At 49.6% G+C, this 25,075-nt stretch overlaps 12 protein-coding genes across 12 annotated transcripts; 4 read left to right on the top strand and 8 right to left on the bottom strand.

Annotated features, from left to right (window-relative positions):
- Positions 1-358: 358 nt before the first annotated feature.
- Positions 359-1,153, bottom strand: N7511_002381 (alpha/beta fold hydrolase; the record flags this gene model as incomplete). The annotated part of the gene is made up of 1 exon (XM_057124806.1): positions 359-1,153. The coding sequence occupies one exon, from the start codon at positions 1,151-1,153 to the stop codon at positions 359-361; it is 795 nt and encodes a 264-aa protein (XP_056986965.1).
- Positions 1,154-1,715: 562 nt separating this feature from the next.
- On the bottom strand, positions 1,716-2,153 carry N7511_002380 (uncharacterized protein; the record flags this gene model as incomplete). Its single annotated transcript, XM_057124805.1, has 1 exon — positions 1,716-2,153. The coding sequence occupies one exon, from the start codon at positions 2,151-2,153 to the stop codon at positions 1,716-1,718; it is 438 nt and encodes a 145-aa protein (XP_056986964.1).
- Positions 2,154-4,845: 2,692 nt separating this feature from the next.
- On the top strand, positions 4,846-5,965 carry N7511_002379 (aldo/keto reductase; the record flags this gene model as incomplete). Its single annotated transcript, XM_057124804.1, has 6 exons — positions 4,846-4,920; positions 4,980-4,990; positions 5,044-5,101; positions 5,157-5,338; positions 5,387-5,756; positions 5,813-5,965. 6 exons carry the CDS (start codon positions 4,846-4,848, stop codon positions 5,963-5,965), a joined length of 849 nt encoding a protein of 282 aa, XP_056986963.1.
- A 2,737-nt stretch (positions 5,966-8,702) lies between these two features.
- Positions 8,703-9,197, top strand: N7511_002378 (uncharacterized protein; the record flags this gene model as incomplete). The annotated part of the gene is made up of 1 exon (XM_057124803.1): positions 8,703-9,197. The coding sequence occupies one exon, from the start codon at positions 8,703-8,705 to the stop codon at positions 9,195-9,197; it is 495 nt and encodes a 164-aa protein (XP_056986962.1).
- A 563-nt stretch (positions 9,198-9,760) lies between these two features.
- Positions 9,761-10,367, bottom strand: N7511_002377 (acyl-CoA thioesterase; the record flags this gene model as incomplete). Its single annotated transcript, XM_057124802.1, has 2 exons — positions 9,761-10,226; positions 10,288-10,367. 2 exons carry the CDS (start codon positions 10,365-10,367, stop codon positions 9,761-9,763), a joined length of 546 nt encoding a protein of 181 aa, XP_056986961.1.
- A 490-nt stretch (positions 10,368-10,857) lies between these two features.
- On the top strand, positions 10,858-12,474 carry N7511_002376 (pseudouridine synthase family protein; the record flags this gene model as incomplete). Its single annotated transcript, XM_057124801.1, has 2 exons — positions 10,858-11,091; positions 11,140-12,474. The coding sequence occupies 2 exons, from the start codon at positions 10,858-10,860 to the stop codon at positions 12,472-12,474; spliced, it is 1,569 nt and encodes a 522-aa protein (XP_056986960.1).
- A 1,046-nt stretch (positions 12,475-13,520) lies between these two features.
- Positions 13,521-15,010, bottom strand: N7511_002375 (uncharacterized protein; the record flags this gene model as incomplete). Its single annotated transcript, XM_057124800.1, has 2 exons — positions 13,521-13,856; positions 13,937-15,010. 2 exons carry the CDS (start codon positions 15,008-15,010, stop codon positions 13,521-13,523), a joined length of 1,410 nt encoding a protein of 469 aa, XP_056986959.1.
- Positions 15,011-15,805: 795 nt separating this feature from the next.
- On the bottom strand, positions 15,806-16,624 carry N7511_002374 (60S ribosomal protein eL32; the record flags this gene model as incomplete). Its single annotated transcript, XM_057124799.1, has 4 exons — positions 15,806-15,914; positions 15,983-16,180; positions 16,236-16,284; positions 16,585-16,624. The coding sequence occupies 4 exons, from the start codon at positions 16,622-16,624 to the stop codon at positions 15,806-15,808; spliced, it is 396 nt and encodes a 131-aa protein (XP_056986958.1).
- Positions 16,625-16,989: 365 nt separating this feature from the next.
- N7511_002373 (Gfo/Idh/MocA family protein) lies at positions 16,990-18,332 on the bottom strand (the record flags this gene model as incomplete). The annotated part of the gene is made up of 5 exons (XM_057124798.1): positions 16,990-17,489; positions 17,586-17,869; positions 17,966-18,144; positions 18,214-18,239; positions 18,302-18,332. The coding sequence occupies 5 exons, from the start codon at positions 18,330-18,332 to the stop codon at positions 16,990-16,992; spliced, it is 1,020 nt and encodes a 339-aa protein (XP_056986957.1).
- A 451-nt stretch (positions 18,333-18,783) lies between these two features.
- N7511_002372 (uncharacterized protein) lies at positions 18,784-19,838 on the bottom strand (the record flags this gene model as incomplete). The annotated part of the gene is made up of 3 exons (XM_057124797.1): positions 18,784-19,325; positions 19,373-19,450; positions 19,652-19,838. 3 exons carry the CDS (start codon positions 19,836-19,838, stop codon positions 18,784-18,786), a joined length of 807 nt encoding a protein of 268 aa, XP_056986956.1.
- A 1,313-nt stretch (positions 19,839-21,151) lies between these two features.
- On the bottom strand, positions 21,152-22,961 carry N7511_002371 (translation initiation factor 4B; the record flags this gene model as incomplete). Its single annotated transcript, XM_057124796.1, has 7 exons — positions 21,152-22,161; positions 22,213-22,506; positions 22,558-22,632; positions 22,695-22,697; positions 22,751-22,795; positions 22,846-22,899; positions 22,958-22,961. The coding sequence occupies 7 exons, from the start codon at positions 22,959-22,961 to the stop codon at positions 21,152-21,154; spliced, it is 1,485 nt and encodes a 494-aa protein (XP_056986955.1).
- Positions 22,962-24,041: 1,080 nt separating this feature from the next.
- On the top strand, positions 24,042-24,813 carry N7511_002370 (uncharacterized protein; the record flags this gene model as incomplete). Its single annotated transcript, XM_057124795.1, has 4 exons — positions 24,042-24,120; positions 24,182-24,295; positions 24,345-24,461; positions 24,521-24,813. The coding sequence occupies 4 exons, from the start codon at positions 24,042-24,044 to the stop codon at positions 24,811-24,813; spliced, it is 603 nt and encodes a 200-aa protein (XP_056986954.1).
- Positions 24,814-25,075: the final 262 nt, after the last annotated feature.

The following is a 25,075-nucleotide window of genomic DNA, read 5'->3' as shown; positions in this document are numbered from 1 at the left end:
GTCGCATTGTGAATTGACACCAACTCTGAAAGTCCATAATTTGTCTGTGTTGAATCAACCTTACCTTGTAAAGTGGAATGAGATTGAATTTGGTTGACGTTGACTTAGACTAGAGGCTTCAAACTAGCGAGATCTCGTAATCATGGCAAGATTTCCTTACTCATCTTCAATAGGACTATAATAAGACTTTCATATCACGTTATATTCATAAGAGACCAGGACAGAAACATTTTGGATAAAGAAACAGATCATTCAAACCATCATAGCAAAGCCTGAAATGAGCAGTGCTCGACGGTATGTCCCAATGCACATATCTATAAGTTATCTATCTAGCCTCAACTTTTATACAATCCAAGTCTTAAACCCGATCCAAAAAGTCCGCAATACGACGATACATCTCCACAGGATTCGAATACATAGGGAAATGCCCACAACCAATAATGTCCGCCAACTCAACACCCTCCCTCTTCAACAAGGGCAGATAAGACAACCCACGCATCTCCTCCCCAAACATGAACATACGTGGACACGGCAAAGCCAGAAACTTATCCATCAGACCACCATGATCCGTCAACCGAACCATCGACTCAAAGATAGGCCGAACAGCACCAGCGCGAACACGATGGCGCAGCGTACTAGCATACATCGCACTGCCAAAAGCCCCAGACTTACGCGTGCGCTCAATAAAAGCATCCATAAACGATTCTGCATCGCCTTCGGGGAATTGGAAGATCTGCCGACTGAGGAAGCAATCCTCGGGCGCGAGATTACCCTTGATGTCCACGAAGCTGAGGACGCGGTCCGGGTGGCGGTTTGCAAGGAGGAGAGCTGTCAGCCCGCCCATTGAGTGGCCCATTAAGTGGAATTGGGTGATGTTGAAGTGGTCTAGGACTGCTTCTGCGGTCGCAATTAAGAAAGGGATGTCGGTGGCGGCGAGGTTGTCGCTTTCGGTGTGGCCGCATCCTGGAGCGTCATATGCAATGTAGCCATGCTGTTTCAGGCCTGGGTGCAGAGATAAATCTGCGAGGTCTTCTTTGCTCGAGCCAAAGCCGTGAAGGAAGAGAATTGGGTTTTCTTTGAGGTTGTGGATTGTTGAAAGAATCAGGTTGACGCCTTCGACTTGGAGGGGGAGCTCTTCGAATGTGAGAGGCATTTCTTTGTCTTTGTGTGTCTTGGTTGAACAAATGTTCTCTGATATTTTTATTCTCTGAGAAAGCTTGTAAAGGTCTGCTCATTATTAAGACTCGGTCAAAGGTTCGGCAAAATGTCGGTTTGCCGCATGTTACTCATAGAAGAGTCATCGCCACCCAAATGGCAAAGTTGCACTTCAGCAGTCATGTTCAGGTATCCTAAGTACACTGGCTTCAGCATTGGAAGCAACTCGGTTAGCTCCTGGGGTTAGTGAATCGGCTACGATCCAGCTAGTAAGGACCAAGCGAACCACCAACTGGTCTTGACTCCAGAGCCACTAGTGCTCTGATCTTGTTTTCAGCTGAAGCTGTTGGTAAACCATTGGTTAAGCTTGCTTGGACATGAAAACGAAAGGAAGCCTGGTCCTAGACACGAAGGGCACATCTACAAAGATTTCATGTTCACCGTGAGGTTCTCTTCATTGTTCCATTAAGGAGAGTATATGATATATACATGTTGAATTCCTGATCGTCCATAATAGACTTCCTGCTCGCTCAAAATTGCTCCAAAAATTGATATCGCATTTAGGGGAGAGCAGCGGGGGCGTAGCTCTGGTCGGGCTTGACAACCTTGCCGCCCTGAACCTGCTTGTCGGTATAGGCAGGCCAGATGATCTGGCGGGCCTTGTTGTTGACAACGGAAAGAGTGGTGAAGCCAGCACCCTCACCAAATTGACCGCTCCAGCCGGAGGTAACGGTATATCCACCGCAGGTGACGGGGCCACCGTTGGCGTGGGAGGCAGTGTTGGCGTTCACGACGTAGTTACAAGAAGTAGCAGCGCCGGTGCCGGAGTTGATGCCGAAGTTCCAGGTGCAGGAAGTGTTTGCGGTGTTGCAGGTGCGCTTCATGTTCTCAATAGTCCACTGGGGACCGGCGGCCATCATGGAAACGCCGGCAGAAGGCGCGGCCATGATGGAGGAGGCAAAGAGGCCAGTAGCGACGAAAAGCTGAGTGAGCTGCATGGTTGAGATTGTGGGGAAGATTGAAGGCACGGAACAGGTATAGTGTTTGAAAGTATGAGAGAATGTGTGAATGAGGATAGTGAAATAGAGCAGTCGACGGGTTGAACAAGGGTATTTAAGTCTTTTCTTGCTTCCGATTATCCTCCATCATACCACTACCGTAGAGCATGGACCGGAGCATGATTCATCGAAGTCATTCGAATTTCGCATAGCTTCTCCGCTATGAATCCTGCAAATAGAATTTGCCTACTGTACTATATCAGCCGATGTAACAATACAAATCAGACACGCAGGAAATACTCCACCCTTTGCTAGTGCTGTCTTACTCAGGTATGAGTGAGACACCTTGGGAGCCTGAAGAGAATCACCTCTCTACCAGGCAACTTCCAAGTGAACACGATGCATAATGTAAGACATCTACGAGACACGTCCAATCACATCAAATGAGCTGCAGGGCCTACCCCGCGTATGCACCCACCTGGTTCCACCTGCTGTCGATCCCATACCGGTCTTCCAGCGTGCTATGCTGTAGGCGCAGACCCTGAATGACGCGGGTGAGATCGAGTCCGGTTTTCTCGATCGATCAGCTTGCCCCAGGGCCCCAAGTTGTCCTGGTGACCCCGGAAGGTATACGAGGCGCAACTTGCACAAATACTTGAAAGCGAGTATAGATGCACGTGCAAAACCTAATACTCAGGCACTCCCCGAGAAGAGAGAGAGAGGAAAGGGGAGTGAATACGATTCGACTCAGTTGGGAGTGGCAATGTGGAGTTCGGTCTCCCGGGGAGCCGAGCATGAAGTAACCGAAGCGGAGATGTTGCCGTCAAGGGGGTACTATTTATACAAGTTGCAAGTTTCGAGTTGATTAAGAAATGTAATTATGATGGCCTTCACTTGAGTTGGTATATTAGGCTTAGATTGAGTATACTCCAAACTGCAGTAGGCGCCGACTGTGCCAGCATATAGATCATGCTTATGCTGGTGCGGAGCTATAACTACAGTCTACGAGTACAGCATTCGATATTCCTCGACAATCTTAGAACACAAACTATATGTAGCAAAATAACATGCATAGCAAACATGGTTCTTGATATATCAAGACTGCTCAGACACATCAATCTAGATCAGGGCCGAGGGGCGCTTCAAACCTCGGCCTCCTTTGATTCAACAGGCTACAACGGCTACTATCTACAGGTGGTCTAATATCCCCCGAAACTACGGTTGACAACCTCGTCGGAAATTATCCGACATTGCAAACAAAGACAGCGCACGTCCTGAATCCATTTTTGGCAGTTTTGCGGGAAATTACTTTTCGTCAATACTATAGCAACTTAAACTGATTGGCATGGTCCAATACGTCAATGTTACTAATCTTGCATCCATAGCAGAAAATCCGTATTACTGTACAATACAGACGCGTATACCAACAGAAAACGACTCGGTCGAAAAGTGCTCGACAGGAATTCGCGCAAGTCTGGGGCCCACTAAAGTCATTGAATACGAGACGCGAGAAGGCTGATTCAACAAAGTCGATCTTTGGACTAAAGAGAGTAGTAGACCGTGTATAGTGGCAAAAATGCCCTCTGGCGTTGCTGATCTCCTCATGTTCACAATTGAATCCCGGGTTGCAACAATGCCTTTTTTTTGAGCCGTATCTTCATGCTCTTGATTTGGTAAATCCCCTCCCTAATTTAGATATCTCTAATCCAGTCTAGAAGATCACTACCAGTGTCGAAGTTTCTTGACTAGAGCGATGATCCGTCTAATGCAACTGGAACCGAGATCATCAAGGCTATAAGCCGATTGTTATACTACACCAATAGAGGCCCAAAATGGATATCTAACATTCAAGACCATGCAAGTAAACAGTCTCATTGACAAAAAAAGATAGCATTTCTACTTGCGACCTATGAAGTCTATATTTTGCAGATGCACCCCGCGACTCGGGATAGAGAAGTTCCTCCGAGCAAAGCTTCTGTATATGACCGCATAGCAGCCCAATTTTTGAGTTTCTGGAAAATTAAAATTCGGATGGACATTAGCTCTGCCGTGGTCTCAGTCCCATTCGTGGACCTTGGAGCAATCCCTTAAGGTATTGAAGAGACAATTTTCTCTCGTTTGCCTAAAGAAGAAGCCTTCCCATATGCAGCCTTGAGCTTTAACGTCATCATGGATCGAATCAAGAACATGTTACTATGCTGGATATCAACCAGGTGATGCAACGGTGAATTTAAGCGATGTATAGCCATATTTCATCAGGGTGCCATAATGTTTCCTATACTGTAAGTTAAACCCCCAGCACTACTTGTTCGTTTTAATCTGCTAGTGCCCCATCTACAGTAGCTGCCAATCTAGCCAATAGAAGGGGTTCCTTGCCATGAGGGGTAAGTATCAACCCTGTTGAACAAAGCTAACGGAGAGGACATGGAACCAACACAACGTACTGTATATCCGTGGAACATGAATAGGACGAATTAACGCTAGGAAAAACATGTCAATATCCCAGCTCGGTTGGGTTGGCCATGTAAGCAGCAAATGGTAAGAAATGCATATCTGCCAATCAGATCGAAAAATTGGATTTACGGTCATGATTAATAATCTAAGCCTAGGGTCTCTTAAGTTAACGTTCAATTGACAAACGCGAGCCCATCATGTCCAGTAATTTCCGCGAAATCAGCAGTTACCTAAAATTATGATGAAAACCCTGAGCCTCGCATCTACCCAGAAGATACTTTCAGGGTATGAGATTCCCGTGCTCGGATATGGGGTATGTGGCTATATTTGCATTTGGTTCCAGAGAGTATAAGAACTAACATAAATCCACAGCTTTACCAAGTGTGAGTCATAAGTGGTTTTCTGGTATATTGGATTGATTTGATGATGAAACCAGGCCGAGCGCAGTCGCAGAAGATGTAACCGGCCAGGCTTTAAAGGCCGGATATCGCCATGTAAGGCCGAAATGCTTCACGCTAGGTTTTGGCTGCTAATATTGGGTTTCGCCAGATTGATTCCGCAGCGGCGTATCGCAATGAGAGGGAAAGTGTCACTGCCATTGAAAAGGCGGGACTTAAGCGTTCTGATGTCTTCTTGACAACAAAGGTCTCACCGAAAGCTACTGGATATGAGGCAGCAAAGCAGTCTATTGAGGGAAGCCTAGAGAAAGCCGAAACTGACTATTTCGACTTGTAAGAACCCCTTCACTATAATTGTCAGCTGTGGACTGATCAAACCAGAATTCTACTTCACGCTCCCTTCGGGGGCAAAGAGGGCCGTCTCGGCGCCTGGCGGGCCTTGGTAGAAGCGCAACGAACCAAAAAGGCTCGTTCAATCGGCGTTTCCAACTTTGGAATCCATCACCTGGAAGAGTTGGAAGAATACATCCAAAGTGGTGGAGGGGGCAGGATTGAGGTTGGCCAATATGAACTTCATCCTTGGCTCAGACGTGCCGACTTGGTAGACTGGCTTCGCAAGCGTGGTGCAGTCGTCGAGGCATATTCCCCTCTCGCCAGAGGAACTCGGATGGAGGAACCTGCTCTCCGAACAATTAGCAAGAAACACAACAAAAGCCACGCCCAGATATTGATCCGCTGGAGTCTTCAAAAGGTTGGTTCTGACTATATTGGGTCTTCTGTGCGAGCTAACATCACTGATTTTAACAGGGCTTTATACCACTTCCAAAGTCAGCTACCCCAAGCCGTATCAAAGAGAATGTGGATGTGTTTGACTTTGAGCTGGATGACGATGATATGAAGCTTCTGCACACCGACGAGTATTCGCCTTGTACTTGGGATCCTACTGTTCAGCAAGATTGAATTTTGATGTACAAGCCCTACTGGAAGCATAATCAACTTTTTATTTATTAAATCTATTGTCTGAATCAAGATTAAAAAAGACAATGTAAAGGCCATATTATTCCAAGTAGAGACTTCACGCACAACGAGATATGTCATCTCAGGATGCTGATTGACGCACCCTTCAAGATACTTTTGAATCATCTAACTAGGAAGCATCACATGGACTTCTGGGAAATTTAGCACATCTCGCATAACCAGTGGGATGCCAAATCAGATGCACTTTCTTTGTCTGAAATGCACGCCACTGCCAGGTGCAGAAAACCATCTATCGAACCTCGACTGTGCGCGTGCTTTTTTTTTCTGTTGAGAAGATTAAGTGGACATTGGTGTGTAATACAACTCGACGACCTATCGCCCGGAATTGAAGATTTCGAAATCGGTCACAAACGACTACTTGGCTATTTTCGGTCTGATAGGCACGTGTCTTGGGTGATGATCTACGAATCCGACAGGGATAGGGCGAGCGACCACAAACTATGTATTTAGGTGCATTTTAGTGTTTGAACTTGATAGTGAAGCCTGGACAAAAGGCAATTATGTCCAGTGGAATGTTCGGTCTCTGGATATAGCATTACTGGCGCTGAAGCTGAAAGGCGGGTGGGTATAGAATTACTTGCATGCCGCATCTTCACAGGGTGATTCAGTATAACCACTGTAGAGGCTGGAGGACATTCTGGCTAGCTGGAAGAACAGGTTGGTTATGACTGGGCCGAACGCATACTCAGTCTTGAAGACTAGCAGCAATCAAAGGGAGTATGGAATAGACGTGTCCGAACGAGTGCCCAAAAAATAGCTTCCTATTTGCCAAGATTTGGGCATTATCGCCAGACAAAGGCACACCTATAATTGCTTTTGATATTAAAAAGCAAGGTGGATTGTGATATCCGACTGTACAGTACAGTACATGTCTCTCGCAGCTGATTGTGAGCATCAAAATGCTGCTAGTCTCATTTTCATAATATTTTCGTTTTTTTTAAAAAAAAAAATCTTGCTTGCAAACCCAAACATGGACCACAACGGTTCAAAACAAGTACTAGTGTAGGCGAGGAGTTTCATCTCAGAAAAGGAGATCAATGATGACAAGGGGCTTCTATTTGGATCTTCAAGAGCTTGGGCCTCCGCCCTGAGTTGCAATGACAAACACAAGCCAAAAGACAAAATTAGAGGCGAATGATCTAGATAGATTTGAAATGCGCCGGATGACTCAAAAGAGGCTCGAGGGGCTGAGAAAAACTTGCGTCTTCCACAGCCAAGACTGGCGTCGCGTATCTTGCATAAACGGGTTAGCACGATATTAAATTTTCCAACGCTCAAGTCATTCTAGCGCTCCATCGGGGAGCTCAGCGTCATACAGTAGAATAATTATGGCAACAATCGGCTCCACTAGCATTTTGCGGTCCAGGGTCTTTGGATCAGGTGCGGCGATAATCCACTGTAGTTTGTTGACCATCTAAATCCCGACTATGCAGGGACAGGGATAGTGCCAGATGAAATGATGATAAGCTTGAAATCGTACAGCATGCATCACCTCATCCTCCGGCTTTGTTGAGAGACCTGTGATATATCACCGACGATCCGCGCGTGGAAACATCGTTTCAAATGACTCCGAGTGTGCATCCGAGTGTGCATGAGCCACCAGGGCTAGAAGAAGACCCGGAACCAATCCTTGCAGATTAAGCCAACGCCGAGACACACCACGACATAGGGCTGAGGCACAGGCGAAGGACTGCGCCACAAAGAATTTTGCAGCCTTGCCTTGGGCGGGAAATCCCCGTCTGGCCGTCGGGGAAGGTCTGCCAAGGTCTTTCGCTGGGTCAGAAGAGGGTCTGGGACACGGAAACCGCCTTCCGGCGCTGAAACATGGCCTCGAAGGGGAGAGAAGACTATGACGGTGAAGAGGAAGGGATCAGCCACACCAGAGCCGAAGTGGAGGAAAAGGAGAAAAACCCGCGAACCATACCCAAGTGCCAAGCCTCGGCTGGTCCCGCAGGAGAAAATCTCGCAAGTCACGTTGCTTATGTCAGCCCCAGTGGCTGCTGGGTGGAGCCTGAGCAGTCTAGAACTGCCCAAAGGGGTTTAGTTCAGTGGGTTCCTTGGCGATGGACTTTTCTCTTTAATTCCCCCAGACATCAAACACGCACATTCCTTATTTCTACTTCTCCTATATATCACCATGGTGACTTTCCTCCAGTTAAATGCTTCTGCTGTAGCATGCGCTGAGCTTTAACACTGTGTGTTGCCGACTCTGGTCCAAGCTCCCATCGATCCTATTCGCTTTTCACCCTCCTCCTTTCTGAGCTCTTGCCCTGCAAGCTTATCGACTCCAGCTCGACTCCTCTCACCGCATCGATAACAAAGACTCTTGCTGGTGCTATCTGACCTGGACATTTTCCACTCGCCTCGGACCACCTCGTGCCAAGTGCATTTGCCGTCTTACATCCTTTGTCTCTCAGGGGTCTTCACCGAGCTTCTGTGAACCCGGAAGACCCGTCAAATTTCCATCTCAACCTCGATTTTAACTATTTTTTATTTATTTGTCACCATGGCTGTCGACGCATAACCCAATTCGGCTCCTGGACTTCTTGCATTTCAGCGATATCTCTATATCTTGGGCCTTTCCCTCCCTCTTTGACCTTTCGGACACTCCAGTCAACGTGCACATCCTTTTATTTAGTCTTTGAGACTACCCTTCACAATGGCTCCCAACCTCTTTCTCTGCGCGCGCACCATCTTCTGCCCTATTTACTGGTTCCAAAAGGGCGACCGCGACAGCAGTCTCAAAGAACAACACTGGGAATCCCCCGTCCCTGGAACTTACAAGTTCTTCCCTGGTCGTGGATGGCACCTTGTCCACCGGGACGGAGCTGAGCACGACGAAGAAAAGCCAGCTGCCCTGGTTTACTGTCGCATTCTCCACCGCTACATGTTTGAATCCGAATTGGAAGAGCGCTGCCGCTTCTTCGATGCGCCACTGCACAAGGGTGCACGCTCAGAACAGCTGCGCTTCTTTCTACTTGATGACGGTGTTCACTGGGTTGCCGGCTGGGATGCCCACGGCAGTTTCATTCCTGGTCCTTACCCCAAATGGTGGCTCGATGAGGATGGCTACACTATGCACCGTGGTGCCTCTCCCCCTACCAGTGCCAATGTGTCTCGCTGCAGCAGTATCATTGCTGGCAAATTTGATTGAGCGACTGCTCTATTCTTGTGTGGTTGCTTAAACTACCATTTAATTATGATTGGAAATTCCATCATACATCTTCTTAGCGCTGTTGTTTCGGTCCTGCGAAGCGTTCAAGCGTGTTCTCTTTGTCCATGGATATCCTCAAAAGTGCTCGGTTTCAATTTTACGTGTGTATTGATTTTCATGTGTTGGGATTATGGGTTGTACCCAGGGTTGGTTTACGCTCGTCGGTTCATGTCATAGATTTCAGGTTATTAGACTTTGGATCATCTAGGCGTTTCAGATGATCAACATGGCGCACGTTTTTTTTCTCTTTTGCTTTTCTCTCTGTTCGGCGACTTGCATTCCCATATGATGATCAATACGAATTAAGACAGAACGTCTTACCACCACACCTGTTTCCTATTCCTCGTAATCACATCACACCGCATTATCGGACAGGGCCTCATCCCGCGTCTTATATTACGAATTTAAGAACCAATGAGCGTACAGTTCATTCCTTGTCCCAGCCGATAAGACCCGTAGACTACATACCAACGCGGTCATATTCTTTTTTATCCACGTCGATATCACCTCACAACTTCGCCCCCTCCTGAACAAGCAGCTTCTCCAACCCCTCTCGAACTCGGCCCTCCATACCCCCCCTTCCCAACACGCATGGTCTCTCTCAGCACGAACACATGCGTATAGGTTCCAACCATCTTAACGCCCTCTTCGCCCTTCTTAAAGATACCCACTTCCCACGTCACACTCGAATTGCTGAGCTTGTTCACACGCAGTCCAACTTCGAGCAAATCCGGGAAGCGCACGGATGCAAAGAAATCAGCTTGTGTGGAAACGATTAGACCAATTTGGTCTGCGCCTGCTGCGATGGCTGACGGCTGGCCTGGTTGGGGCTGTGCTGCTTTCGGTGTCGGGTTGTTCACGCTGAAGGGGTCCATGCCGCAGTGTTCGATTAGGTAGGTATTTGCAATTGTGTCGAAGAGGTGGGTGTAGACTGCGTTATTCAGGTGAGCGTACATGTCATTGTCGAACCTGAGATACATTAGGGCTGTGTTCTATTGGGATTCCAGTTAGATGTCTGTGGTGGGCTTACCATCTTGTTTGGTGGACTTGATGGTAGCCATAGTCACTGCGCTTTCGTTGCTTCTTGGCTGAGTATTCTGATGGCGCCATTATGGGTAATCGCAGCAGTAGTTGTGTAGTTGGGAACTGGGTGTCTCTATGGTGCTTAATACCCTGAGATATCAAAGGAATGAGGTTATCTCCGCGTTTCCTCGGAGGTGATGGACCTCGGCATGTCGGTGATTAGGTAAGATCTCCAGTATTGCCCAGGTGGACATGTGGATTCAGTCAACTAGACATAAACTACACTCCACTGCAGTTTCAGCCCACCGATCTACAGTTTATAACAATGTGATTCTTATACTCCGTGGGCAGTGGCCTGTAGACCCTCATTGGCCAATCAGAGCCATGGATCTCCTTGAATGTGGGGCGTGCCTGATAACACGCGATAGAGATTTATTCTTTTTCTTTTCCCCAGACTTCAACTTTGCTCTCTGTCTACTCTTGGATTTTGTGTCCATTGTTCCTCCTGGCTCCTTCACCTCGTATAACGGCCTATCTGCTGCGGCAAGGCAAACTGAAACCCCCGCCAAAGCCCACCATGGCCCTCATGAATGTCGACCAAGTGCCCCCCACCAAGCCCGCGGCGAACAGCCCGGACGTGGTCGTGACTCCCTGCAATCCCTGGAAGGCACCATACTACCTGGATGGAGGCTTCCGTCGCATTAAGCCTTACCACTACACCTATAACACCAACTGCAAGGAGCGATGGCGTGGTCGTACCTTGGTCGAGATCTTCACATCCGAGTTTCGCGATCGGAAGCCGGAGTATTATGTGCGTTGATTGTTTGATGCGGGAGAATCGCAAACTGACAGTTACCAGAGATCCGCTCTTGAAAACGGCCTCGTCACCGTCAATGGTGTCAGAGCCTACCCCGACACTGTCATCAAAAACGGCCAAGTCATCTCCCACACCACCCACCGCCACGAACCCCCTGTCACAAGCCTCCCCATCGGAATCATCTACGAAGATGAAGGTCTCATTGTTATCGACAAGCCTGCTGGTGTGCCCGTTCATGCGGCAGGTCGATACAACTTCAACTCGGTTGTAGAAATTCTGCGCTCAGATCGCGATCCCAATTTCGTGCCTCGCCCGTGCAACCGCCTCGACCGATTGACCTCCGGAATCATGTTCATCGGAAAAGATCCTCAAGCGGCAGAGAAGATGGCCACCGCTCTCAAATCGCGCACAGTACAGAAGGAGTATGTAGCGCGCGTCAAGGGTAAGTTCCCAGACGGGGTGGTAGTTTGCGACCAGCCCATTATGCAAGTAAGCCCAAAGCTTGGTCTGAACCGCGTTCGTGCCACCGGCAAGGAAGCCACAACCAAATTCCGCCGTCTGGCCTACTACCCCCCGGACGCAGGCTCGGGATCTAGCACCCCGGACGGCGAGCGTGCCGCTACACCCCCTTCGACATCCCTTTTGTGCGAGACAGAAGGATACAGTATTGTGCACTGCTTCCCTCTCACCGGGCGCACTCACCAAATTCGAGTCCACCTCCAGTTCCTGGGTCACCCAATCTCAAACGACCCCATCTACTCTAATCGACGTGTCTTCGGGCCGGGACTCGGCAAAGCCGAAACAACCGCCGAACGTGACGAGGAAATTGTTGCCCGGTTATCTCTCATGGGAAAGACAGAAATCGCAGATACAGTCTCGTACCGCACACATTTGACTGCCGCGCCCAACGTACCCCCAGGTACCGACCCAGTCCTCGTCAACGAGATCATGTACCGCGAACAAGTCGCCGCGTCAGAAGACTACGCCAAGCGCAAGGGCGAGAAATTGTCCGGTGATCTCTGCGACGTCTGCGGTACGGAATTGTACTCGGACCCCGGTGCTCACGAACTCGGTATCTTCTTGCACGCTGTTGCCTACGCTGATAAAGACGGTGACTGGGGATACCGTAGTCCGATGCCTCACTGGGGTATGCCTCCGCATGGCTGTGAGGGACCCGTCGGAGTGCCGGACTGGGTTCCTGCTGCTGAGGGCGAGGAAGTCGTCATTGGGCACGGCACCATTCCTGATGGACTGGGTGATGAGGATCATGCTGCCGATGCTAATACTGGATCTGTCATCCTCGAGGGCGTTGGCCTCGTTAATATTGCTGAAGCGGCACGTCTTCAGCAGCAGGCAACAGAAGCTGCTACGGCTTAAGGCTGGGTGTTTAAATCTGTGGTTCCGTGTTGCGAATGGCCGACACTTTGCCCTATCTTTTGGGGTATCTTGAATCATACCTCATTCGCCTTTGGCATGATTGGTTTCACGTGAAAGATTCATATGCATAGCGTTATGGTGCATGATACATACATTTATACTTAGTCTCTTGATGATATGTCATTATATATACTCTGTCCAGGTAGATCCGACATCGCATTTACGAAGCATGACCAGTACAAATGCTTCTACCGGTCAATTTAGCAGAATTCTACTGCCATAATTAGCAATGATCTTGTAGCCCGTCATTCTTGTACCAATAAAACAACCGATTATTGGCTGTATATTCCCCACCACGAGGCTCAAATTAAGCAGGGCATGGCAACGCATCATCTCCAGGACGACGTGATTTAGGTTTGAAGATCTGGCTAGGATGCTGCGTTTTGAGAAAAGGAAGAGGGCGCCTTTTCAGTGGTGTCTTGGGGGAGAGGTCATAGTTTGAGATGTTGATTTGGGATAGAGGACGCTGGTATTCTAATTGCCCTTTTGAAAATTTAAAATTCAAGATGCTGTAAATGTATGCAAATTACCGTTTTTTCGGTCATTTCCCCCAGGTTCTGCTCACAAAATATTTCACGGGGCTGATCATTCAGCGGTTAGGCTATCCTCAGCCCTAATCTCTCAAAGTTCCACACCATTGCAAGCTTTGCTGCGGCTTCAAATTCTGAACGAGAGTTGTCAAGGGAAAGAAAACAGCACGCTGTCGAGAATTAGAGGGACTGGAATGTTTGACTTCTTTTACTCAAAAAGGCTTGGATGACTTCCGGCTTACGATAATTTGGTTTTGAAATCACAGGCTAATATCATCTTTCGGTGTATATAACTTACATGTTTATATGTATATCCAAAATTTTGATTTGAAAGGAAGTCCCAAATGAAAGCGCCTGGTCGCTATCCCAACGCCTCGGTGTAACTGATATATACTGGTACTATCCATGGGTGAACAGCGGAAAGAAATCTAGCAGCCATGGATCAACCCGTCTAACTTATAGTATCTCCAAACATTGTCCTATCCGCTTCACCGCAGCATCTACTCGCCACAACATTGTCCCTGACTTTGTGCCGGGTGCAGGCTTGCCGCGCAGGACAGCCCTGGATGTTGTACAACGAGATTCGGCTGTGAGGCGGTACTGGATACATTCCGGGTCTGCTGCGCAGTAGTCGGCACAGTCAGGGAGGGAAGCGGGAGTCTTGGGACCCTTGTAATCCTCCTTTTGATCACCATCCGGGGCAAAGTTATCCCAATTATCCAGGTGATCTGCCAAGGTTGGACGAATGAGATTGCGGAAGATCTCCGCGTAAGTCAATTGCGTCGAATTCGACTGTGAGAATGTTAGCTCAGGCCCAATATCATCACAGTAGCCGAATTCCAACAAAATCCCGCAACGAGACAGACACTCACCTCAGCAAACCACATCTGCTCAAACTCCCAAAACCGATCCACATCCGCCGGAGTCATATGATGGAACGTGAAAGGCGCATGACACCAAGGCCTCACTCCAAACCCATCCCGAAGCATATCCTGCTCCCAAACCGACTGAGTCGTAACCCTCGGCCAAGACCAAGTCAGCCCAACACCAACCTTCTCCAGCAACATGCCCAGCACACAATCACCGGCCCACTCGCGATCAGTCGTCTCATCCCACTCGCCAACATGAGCCGTATGATAATCCGCCGCGGCATGAATAGCCGCATGGGAAAGCACAAAGCCCGACCCACCGTGCGCGAACAGATTCGGCCCAATCTGCATCTGATTCCCTAGATAGAATTTGTCGGCTGGATCAAACCGGCCCAGCCAGGCGAGCAGATTCGGCCAGATGGGATACGTATCCGCTTCGAGGAAGACATACCAGGCTGCATCGGGGCGCGCGTGGCGTGCGGTGTGGATCATCGGTAGGAATTTCCACTTGTCTAGCTTCCAGCCTGGATTCTCGCTCATGCCGGAGGGGCCGTTGGCTACTTTTGTTTGGTCTTCCGAGGTCAGCGCTGTGCGGCCTCCGGTGCGTGCCCGGTTGTAGAGTGCGAAGTCGATGTTGGATTGTTTGAGCGATTCGGAGACGTTGGCGAAGACGTCGTACGTGCGCACGCCGGCTATTTCTTCTTCGTAGTCTGAGACTATGATTTTGTGCGGAATGCAGCGGAGTGTTGTACGCAGATGGACGGGGACTTTGTCTTGCGCTTCTGTGATGCCGGTTTTGATTACTACTAGGACTTTCTCCATTCCTGGTAGTGGTGGACATGTACTTGGGACATGGTCTGTTGCGGAGGGCGAGGAGGAGGTAGAGGTTGAGTTCAAGGTTGTAGTTGTGGTTGTTTCGCTTTCGGGTTTGCTTTCGATCTTGATCCCTGGGGCTGATTCTTTCACGTCCTGCGTGGTATGTGATCCTAGGTCTGCGCGAATGAAGTGTATTATGAGGAGGATTAGGACCACCGGGGCCAGGATTCCCCAGCGACCATATCGGGCTGGGAGAGGCATTGCGGAAGATGTAAGTGACAAAAAAAAGAACAGCAGTTCAACTAATATAAACAGGAGAAGTGTCGGCCTCCATAGCCTGGGGTGTCAGAGTTGGAGGTATGAGGGGGCCTTCGAGTCTTTAAGTCATCGTGGGGGCTGTCTCAGGCTGACAGCCACTAGAGCTAGTCGCGCTAATAGTCTGAGACCTGTCAACGGTTCGCAATGGAAGGCAACTGTGTCCTGTGCTGCTACTGAGCTGCTGTGTCCTCGCATCTCACTTTGCCCGTGTCACGTAGCGTCAATGGTGGGTCTGTCGATCTGAAACGTGTGTAAAGTGATCGACTCATATGGCAGAGTGCGAGGTGTTTCACTTGGGCTGATCACTTCTCTGGGATGAGAAGGTACTTTGGAAGATACGTGATGGCTATTCAAGGGACATGGATGATACAAATACACACATAATGTATGTCATGAGAGAAGATTGCGATATGGCAGAATATCGGAGATGATCAGAGGTTTCTTAGGGCTATCAACTAGGCTTCACGTCACGGGTTCATCCTCTACTTGTACAATATTGAGCAGATCAGACTACAATCTGCCACACCTAGTTCCAGGAATATACTGATCAAGCCGGATGTTTTGGCAATTTTTGTTGTCATTTCAGAGAACAATTCTCTCGCTGTTTAAGCGCCCGGCACTATGACCAAGCCCGAGGACATGCCCACAATCCTTAATTTCGTAATCGCCGGAGATAAAAGCACCGTACAAAAACCCCCGACCCTCTACACCTGAACATAAATGAACTTTTGGTTGCATTTAAGCCTCGGTGGTGACACGGCCCTTGGCGTTGGTGACCTTGACACCGAGAGCCTTGGCCTTCTCAATAATGTCAACGCGCTTGCGGGAAGAGACGGCGTGGCCGATCCTGTGGGTTTGTTAGTCAATGGTCCAGCATGCCAGGTGACATATGGTGTGCATCGGAGCGGAACGTACTCAGCAGCGAAGGTGCGGTTGTGCATGAGGAGGAGCTCAACGTCCTTGGTGTTGTGGACGAGGAAAGCCTTGTGGCCGGAGGGCATCATGTGGCGGGTCTTCTTGTTGGATCCGTAACCGATGGAGGGCATGGCCTGCTGGCCCTTGAAGCGACGACGCTGGGCATTATCAATACCCTGGGGCTTGCGCCACGAAGCGCTGCAAATCCATGTTAGCATTGATTCGTGGTTTCAGGTGTGCATGTATAGCTTACCCGACACGCATGAACCGGTCAGACTGGTGACGGTTGAAGCGGTTGGTGCCTATTGCGAACAATGTCAGTCCTCCATTTTATTTCGTCAAGTTGGTCGGTGATGTGCTGAACAGAACCAAAGAACCCATCGCGAAAGTCTCTGCCTCTGCAGAAATTGTCTTCAAGTAGGTTCTTTGGCCCTTTGGATGTTTTCGAGTTTTTCAATGTCGCCCTTCGATCTCAATAACATCTTGATTCTTTCCAAACAATTCTCCAAGCAGTGATTCGTTTTTCCAGGTCGGTGAAATCTCCATGTAATCGATGATCGAAGGGTGGGATCGGGGGTGCAGAGGGACACAGGGCGACATACGCTTCTTCACGATAGGGATGTGCTTCTTAGCGGCGACCATCTGGAAAGAAATTAATGACTGTGACGACAAAGAATTTGCGATCAAAAACTCACCTTGTCGGTATTTCAGGGTCTCGCCGGGCGTTCGAGAGTTGTCGTGTCGGAGTTCAATCTCGAAAACTTCTCTCTCAGGTTCTCCGGCGCAGAGTGGGAGACCCACACTAGTGCGCTTTGGGCGAGCTAAGCGAAGCGGTGGCTTAGGTCAGCGTAGGGCAGTGTGCACAGCTGTGCCCTAGCCCTAACTCCTATTTTGGGATTCTCTATCGGGGTTAGCGTATATGCGGAGTAAATAGTTACTTGGAGTCGAATGTTCATCAGTTGATTGACAGTATGTTGGGTCTATAAGTTAGTTGGTCTATAGATTATCTATTGTAAATGCAACTGAGCCCTCTCTCCATCCTTCTCTCCACTCTGAAGCATCTGCTCCAAAACCTCAAGATCAGCCAATGCCTCTTGAGGCGACTGTCGACTGGCAGGTTTCCCATTGACGATAGAAGTCGCAAACTCCGCCACCTCAGGAGCAACACCTTTACCGTCAAACTCAATCGTATTCAGAACACCATTGACAGTCACATCGTCAAAGTTCAAAGTGACCACACCCTTCTCACAAGCGAACTCAAATACTTGATCACTAAACGTCGATCCCCATGACAGGGAAACAACACCCGTAGCACCCGTGTCCGTCTTGACAACAGCATCTACAGTATCCACAGGTGGGAGATGAGCCTGCTGCAGCTGAGAGTGCGCTGAGAGAGTACTTATATGCACATCAGATCCCAAGATCAGACGTAGACCCGCAACCATATGCACTCCTCCATCCAAGAGGAATCCACCCTGGTATTCGGGGGTCTTACGCCAGGCGGTTTCTATCAAACATTAGCAGTCGTTTAAATCTCTTTCACGCCAGCCCCAGTATCCCCAGAATTGGGAACTAGAAAGCGGATATAGAAATGAAAACATACGATAATACTTGTTATCGGCCTTGACAAGATTATGAACATTAACCCTAAAGTTCAAAACCTTCCCCAAGGCCCGCACCTGCTTAGCCGCAAAGATAAACTTGGTCAGATAGCGGAAGTTCTCCCCAACCGCCCAGAAGATCTTGCTAGTATCGATGTTTGTCTGATACCACTGCAAGAGCTCCTGCGCCGTGGCGATATCCTTTGCGATAGGCTTCTCGGATAAGACGTGCTTGCCCGCGAGCAGGGCTTTGCGAATGAAGTCCGGTTGAACCAGGATTGGAAGGCTATTTCAATATTAGCTTGGCTTTTCCCCTTCTAGCCACCATCTTGTCATCACATATAACAAGCTTAGCATGGGGGACAAGGGGAGACGGTCGTACGCAATAATCACAGCACCGATCTCAGACCGGGCCAGAAGGTCATCGTAGGACTTGTCAGCTGCCGAATCCTCAGAGTAGAGATCCACGCCTGACACACCACTGGCGAGGTCCTGGGCTGATTTCAGGGATCGCGAGTAGATGGCCTTTAGGGTGAAATGTTCGGCTGCTTGGACGGCTGGCTGCAGTGGGCGTTAGCCCTATGCATGTACTGTACATATGTGGAGACAGAGGTAGGTGATTGATCATACCAAGTGTTGCTCTTTGGCAAAGAGGCCTGTTTGGGGCGTTAGCTATGGTGTTATCACGTTATCCAGATGGGGAAGGGTAGGTATGTACCGCTGCCGATGATAGCTACGCCAATTGACATGATGATTATGAATAGGAGAGAATTTGATGTAGGCTTAGGGGATATACAAGAGAGTCACAGAGAGGCAATTCGAAAATGCGATGCGAAATGTCAAATGTCAAATGCCAAAGAATGTCTACTAAAGGAACCGAGTGGGGGAAACGCACTGGGAGGAAGGTCCAACCTCAGCCTCACGTCATTACAATTTTATACTGGACGTCGGGACTTTTCAACGAATTTGTACGATTTGTACGATTCACAGCTGAAATTCACTAAGCATCCAAAAACTAATTAAATACTTTCCCCCAATCATCCAGGGAATCCCAAAAATATCCCCAAATACAAAAGGCGCCAGGGTAATCCAATCATGAAAAATCAATAAAACGCCCAATCATATCATCGTGACGAATCCCAAAATCCAAAATAGAAACCCAATCCTACAGTAGTCCCAAAACACCCGGTCTTCGTTCTGCTAACATCGATTAACCAAAGCCCTCAACCGCTCAACTCTAGCCATAGCATTTTCCAACTTTTCCAGTCGAGATCTCTTCTCTACATCCCTCCGCTCCAGTACAGCAATCCTCTCCTCCAGCTTGGCGCGCGCCTTGCGTTCCTGCGCAACCATCTCGTTCGCCTGGCTGAACAATTGCACGGTCAACTCCTCCAGCTCCGTGCTCGCCTGCGACAACTGGCTTTCGGCCGCTTTGCGCAGGCCTTGTTCGCGTTCGAGAGCGTCTTGGAGTTCGGAGGTGTTGTCGCTGCTGGCTGGGGAGGCGGACACGGGCGCGGGGTGGTGGTGGTTGGTGTGGTGTGGGAGGGTTGGTGTGGCTGGGGGTGGGACTGAGGAGGAGGTTGGTGGTGGTGTTGGGGCTGCGGGGACGGTCGTGCTGGTGGCGGTTGGTGTTGCGCTACTGCGACGGTAAGGAAGGAGGGAGGTGAGGGTAGCTAGGCGGCTGTGGTAGGTTGCTGTTGTTGATGTTGATGTTTCGGGTGAGGTTGTTGGTCGGGGTTGATCTTGCGGTGTGGAATTGGAGGTTGAGGGGGGAGGGAGGCGCTGCTACGTGGTGTTGCGTAGTTTTGATTTTGAGATTGAGGGCGTAGGCGTCGGAGTTCGTCTTCATATTCGGTGAGTTTTGTTGCTGTCGAGCACGGCGGTTAGTTGTATTTTGGGGGAGGTGATGGGGGATAGAATGAAGAGAGTAGAAAAGACTGGTCAAGAGTAGAGAAACATGGAGAATAGAGCTCTTTTCGGCCAGTATCCAAGGGCAGTTTCTCATTTGTCGCATGCATAGTCGACTCCAGGACCCTGCGGCTCTTCGAAGAGGGATCACACTGCTTACCTGTCGCCGAAGCGCGAGCTGTCAACATATGCAGCTGCCCCTCCAACTCGTGGATTCGATCCTGAGCTCCAGAATCATATAGTCCTTCCCCCCAGCACATGGGGCATTGTTTTTCAGAGATCCCGACCCCCTTCATCGTTCCAACAAGTGTGGTGGTGGTGAGCGTGGAAGTGGTCGTAGCCGACATGACATGGGTCTTACCCCGGGATCAGGGTAAGGTTTAGGACGAGTGGGGATGGCGAGCAACGGTCGAGAAAGGCAGAGATGGGCAAGGGAAATAGTCCAGAGTGAATAAAGGAAGAGGGAAGAAAGACAGAAACAAAGCGGAATATGAAGGAGTGAATAGCCTTGGCTGGGCTTGGACACTGAGACTAGGAATGTCCTTTGAAGGGGCCAACTCCATCACCGGCCACTCTATTTCGGCTGGGCCAATCGCATCACAGTGCCTGTTTCAAGGATAATGTTATTGTTTCATGCCGATCAGCATGTCGTTTCAATATTGCCTCTGGATGACCAGCCCTGATACCGGGGCTGGTATACGTTCGGGGTGGGTCTCGACTCCGTACTTTGACTCCAATATATTGACTTCATGATACTCCCGTATTAGGGCTAAATTTAGACAATCACGGCCTCCGATATACTCTTGAGTCGCCCTTTTTCAACGGCTCGTCTCGACGATATCTTAACTATATCTTAACTATATGTTTACAGGGTTACTGGAGAACAGGACTGTCAACGAAGACTACATTTCATTCTATGCAGGAAAAGGGGCAGAGCAAAGAGGACCGTAAAGAAACAGCTAACGATGCAAAGTCCAGTCTAACAATTAAGACAGTCAAGAGAAGCAGAGAACAGAAGTTGTTGGTCGTCAGCATTGTGCTCATCACTATCTCATCTCTCATCTCTCAAGGACATCTTGATCGCGTGGCCGGGAAGAACCAAAGAGCAGGACACCATCAGCCCTCCATCTCCAAGATCCAACACAGCAGACAGGTTGACGAGAAAGGAAGCAAGACCACCTGTGGTCAATCGAAACAAAAAAAACACAGGAAAAAAATGGAAACAGAAGAAGGAAAGAAGAATGGAACATGTATTCATTTCGCATCGGCTGTAATGGTCATGGGCAGATCACACGAATCACGCATGGGAATAATAGCTAGATAGCGAACAAGACATAAAAAATGGAACTTTTCGGACTGCCAGATCATCATAGCGAGGACTAGATGTGTATCGAAAATCTAGTCCACGGAAAAGAAAAAGAGATCATGAAACCAAGGAGTAGAGACGTGGCAAGAGGAAGGACAAGGACAAGGAGAGAACAAAAAGCTCAAACAGAATAGCAACCGTCGCACAATTGGCCGAGGCGGAACAAATGGCAATTATGAGCGACTTACCACAAGTGACACTTTTGGCGTGGAAACATCGGAAAGAAAGACTCGTTTAATCCATCTGCGTACCGTGAGCATAAGAAACGGCGGTCGCTTCGGGGTATCGATAGGTCTATGCGAATCCACGACCAGTCTGTCCACGGCGGGCGTTGCGCTGCTTGCCCACCGTCACCGTGCTCCATCCTTCGTCGTCACCAGCAGCGGCAGCCTCGCCAGCCGGGGCGCGCCAGTTGCCGTTGGTGGTCTCCTTCTCTGCCTGCGCGGGGGCCTCAGTCTCCTCAGTCTCCTTGTCCGCGTTCATGTCGCTCTCGTCTTCGCCGCTCCGGCGGAGAATCTCAAAGTTACCACCACCCTTGGGGGTCTCGAGGACGTCCTTGCCGTTGTGGTCCACAGCGGGGGTTGACTTCTCCTCCTTGGTGGTCTTTTGCTTCTCGGCCTTCTCGGCCTTGACCTTGTCGTCAGCCTCCTTCTTTTGGCGAATGGCAAGCTGGCGTCTCTCTTCCACCTGGCGTTCACGGGTGGCAGTGTCAATAGGGCGAGCGGCACCGAAGGGGCTGGCCTTGGAGTCACCGGCGGAGGCGGAGACGGCGGCGCCTTCGGCAGGAGTGCTGCGCTTCTGCAAGTTCAGCTTGGGGCGGGAAGCGGGAGCGGCAGGGGTGGCGGTAGGAGAAGCGGGGCTGGTGGGCTCCTTGGGAGTTTCGTCAGGGCGCATTCTGGAGCGCCACTGGTTGTCCATATCGGCGGCGGTAGGTGTGGGCTCCGGGCGGACGTGCTCGGGGCGGGGAGGGCGAGAGCCCTCATCCTGAGAGCGACCCTCACCCCAAGCGGCCTCATTTCTGCGGAATCCGGAGTTGGGTCCATCGTTGCTGGTGGGGCGGCCCTCGCGGGGCGGGCCTGCAGGGGGCGAAAGGGGGCCCTTGCGCTCCCAGTTGTTGAAATCGCGAGGCTTTCCGTCGGACTCGAAGTTGCTGCGACGACCACCGCGGTCGCTACCGGCATCAGAGGCAGCATCCATGCCACGTCCGAAGCTGGAACGCTCGGGAGCACGGCGCTGGGGCAGGTCGGGGAGAGGGCCACGGCGGGACCAGTCAAGGTCACGACCTTCCATGCGAGATTCCTTGGCTACATAACTTGTCAGTTGGACCGCACTTTATGGTCTTCTGGATAACTTACGAGGCTCGGCAACGCTGGTGCGAATAGAGCGTCCCTGGAGGCTGGAACCAGACAGGTCCAGAGCCTTCTGCAGACCCTCAACGGTCTCGAATTCGACGTATCCGAAGCCCTTGGGGGCCTTGGTCAACTTGTCCTCCACGACACGGACATTCGTCACACCACATCCGGTGAAAAGTTCGGAGATGTCAGCCTCGGTGGCCTCAAAGGAAAGGTTGCCAACGTGGCAAGTGTAGGGAGGCTGGGTAGGAAGATCGAGGGGCTCCCGAACGGCATATCCACCACGAGTCTCACGCTCTGTTCTTTGTTAGATCTCATCCTGTATATCCGGTGCGAAAAGGGTCATACCGAAGCCACCAGGACCAGAGCCGAACATGTCACCACCGGCGGGGCGGCGGTTGAAAGTGGAGGTCAAAGGCTGGGCTGTTTAGATCGTAAGCGACTATCGAATAGCAGTATAGGTATGCGATATTGGTACTACATACTGGCTGCACATATTGTTAGTACTTGCACATTCAATGGCGGGGGATCTGCAGCTTACATGGAAGGGGCATATCATCCATCTCATCAGCCCAGGAGCCGAGGCCTATATCTGTCAGTCACCATGTCGCTGCCTCGAAATTTCGGGTCGCTCACTTTCGTCGGCCAAGAAGGCGCCCATGGACATCTTCTGAGACTTTGCTTTGGGAGCTAAGCATATTGGGTTAGCGATCACCATAAGGACTCAACGTAACAGTCTGAAACGAACCCATGATTGCGGTTGGGAAAGAAAGAAACGCGCGGGATTTGTGCGCGCTTCTTAGACGGTAAGGTAGGGAGGGAAGATGGAAAGAAAGGTATTCAAAGAGACTTGGTAAAAAACCAAGATTAAAAATCAGAAGTTGAGTTCAATATCTTCAACCCACAGTGGAAAAGTTGGTAGAGGGGAAGTCGGCTGCGGCATGGAAGTGGACGGGTTACTAAATTTTTAGTGATGACGCTAGCCCAATCAGAGCCGCGAGATCGGTCTATACACACTGGCATATTTCTGAACACGACGTGAATGGGTTTCAAGTCGCTGGAAGTGGTTGAGCCTTGCTGGGAACTATTTGTCGGCTTAAACCTATATCTAATGTTCAACTGTTCGGGGTCATCCTTTAATATCTCCACGATCTCGGCTAAAAATATATACTCATGTATGAGACAATCGAGGTCTGAACACAGGCGGGATTGGCTGGCCCTGGTCACACTAGATGCTCTTGGAGTGACATTTAGCTTGATATGATTGCTTGCAGAAATTGGCTGTACCATATGTCCGACTCTGAGATCGTGTTGTTTCAATACTACATAGAGTGGGCAATTGGAGGCCCTAGAACAGGGTTAGTCAGTTCACAGACAGCTATGAAACATGTCAGGCACTGAGTCGCAGATACATCTTGACATGTAACCCTTGCATACCACAGCCTAGAGAATGTTATCATATTCTGTTAAAGTGTTAAAAAAAAGTCTTGCAGGCGGTTACTTACTGTACCTGCTGCTGTGTGGGGATATATATCTACTCAGGAACAGGATTCTGGGGGATCTTCAACCCCCACCGCCATCTCATAAACAAACAGACTACAGGGTTCATATCGAAATCATTGGATATTTCCATCTATACCAGATTGCACTGGACCGTTTGAATTCAAATTGCCAGGCCTGACCTTGGGACCGGACCAGTCGACATTACATAATCAACATGCATCACGTGTCAGATAGTTTTCTATCATGGCCTCCTGCTGGTAACTAATCCTCAGTATCATTGAATATCCAAGCGGCGGGAATTCTGATGCATCATCTGTGTTAATCAAAACATGGGCAACCAAGAGAACAAAGATGGTGACTTCTTCTCCAACGCCCTTGTATCCGCCGCCAAAGTGGGAGCCCTGAGCGGTTAGTATTGGCTTGTCCCCCAAGATAGCTAGCGGAACTTGAATGGCTAACATCCTTTTAGGAGGTGCTGGTCTGCTCTATGGCGGAGCTGCAGGAGTTATCAGATCACGCAACCCCATGGTTCACTCGTTATCATGCGGCATCCATTGGTTTGCATGCGGCTCAACCTTCTGGTGTATGTAGACCCGAGCCATCTTGATAACGCTGTCTCACATTTGACGCAGGGCTTCGAAGCAATATCATCAAGCTTCACTACCAAGATAAAGCCTCGCCCAAGCAGCGCACCTATGTCAGCGCTCTATGCGGTGGCATCGCAGGCGGAGGTGTAACGAAGCTTATGGGTATGTCCTCCCAAACGGCACACATCCTTTGTGACAAGATCTCTAACCATACTATATAGGAGGCCGGCTGGTTCCGGGCACTATTATCTTCTCGCTACTTGGGTTCTGTGGCCAGAGTGTTTTCAACCGAGTTGACGCCTGGCAGATGGCCAATGCAAACGTGCCATCCAAACCCCTTATGCAGCGAATGGCGGAGTCTAAGTGGATTCCCCTCCGGAGTCTCTCCGACGACGAGTACCGGGGTATGCTGGGTGAGAAGTTGTTGAGTATCGAGGCGGAGATTGCCTTACTCGATGACAAGATCGCGGAGCTGGAGCAGTCTCGCCCTGTTCCTGCTTCTCCCACGAACTGATAGGACATTCATCCAAGCTCAGTCTCTTCAGTTTCCTCAATCTACCCAGTCCACTCAGTCCACCGACTATTCGGGCATTGGGTCAACTGCAGTGCACGGACAATCTCTCAAGGTTGTGACCCTGAAGCATTGTACGTGTCAGTTTGAACATTCTGGCTTCGTCATTCTGGGAAAAAAAAAAGAAACACTAGATATCAGAGAAAGTGTATAATTTTGTACAATATCATGAGTGCCAAGCACAATATAGAAAAAAAAAAAAACA

This window comes from Penicillium nucicola (genome assembly GCF_028828085.1).
Source record: "Penicillium nucicola strain IBT 29836 chromosome Unknown utg000002l, whole genome shotgun sequence".
Taxonomy (NCBI): domain Eukaryota; kingdom Fungi; phylum Ascomycota; class Eurotiomycetes; order Eurotiales; family Aspergillaceae; genus Penicillium; species Penicillium nucicola.
Note: the sequence above shows the minus strand (reverse complement) of the source record. Positions and strands in the feature narration are given on the sequence as shown.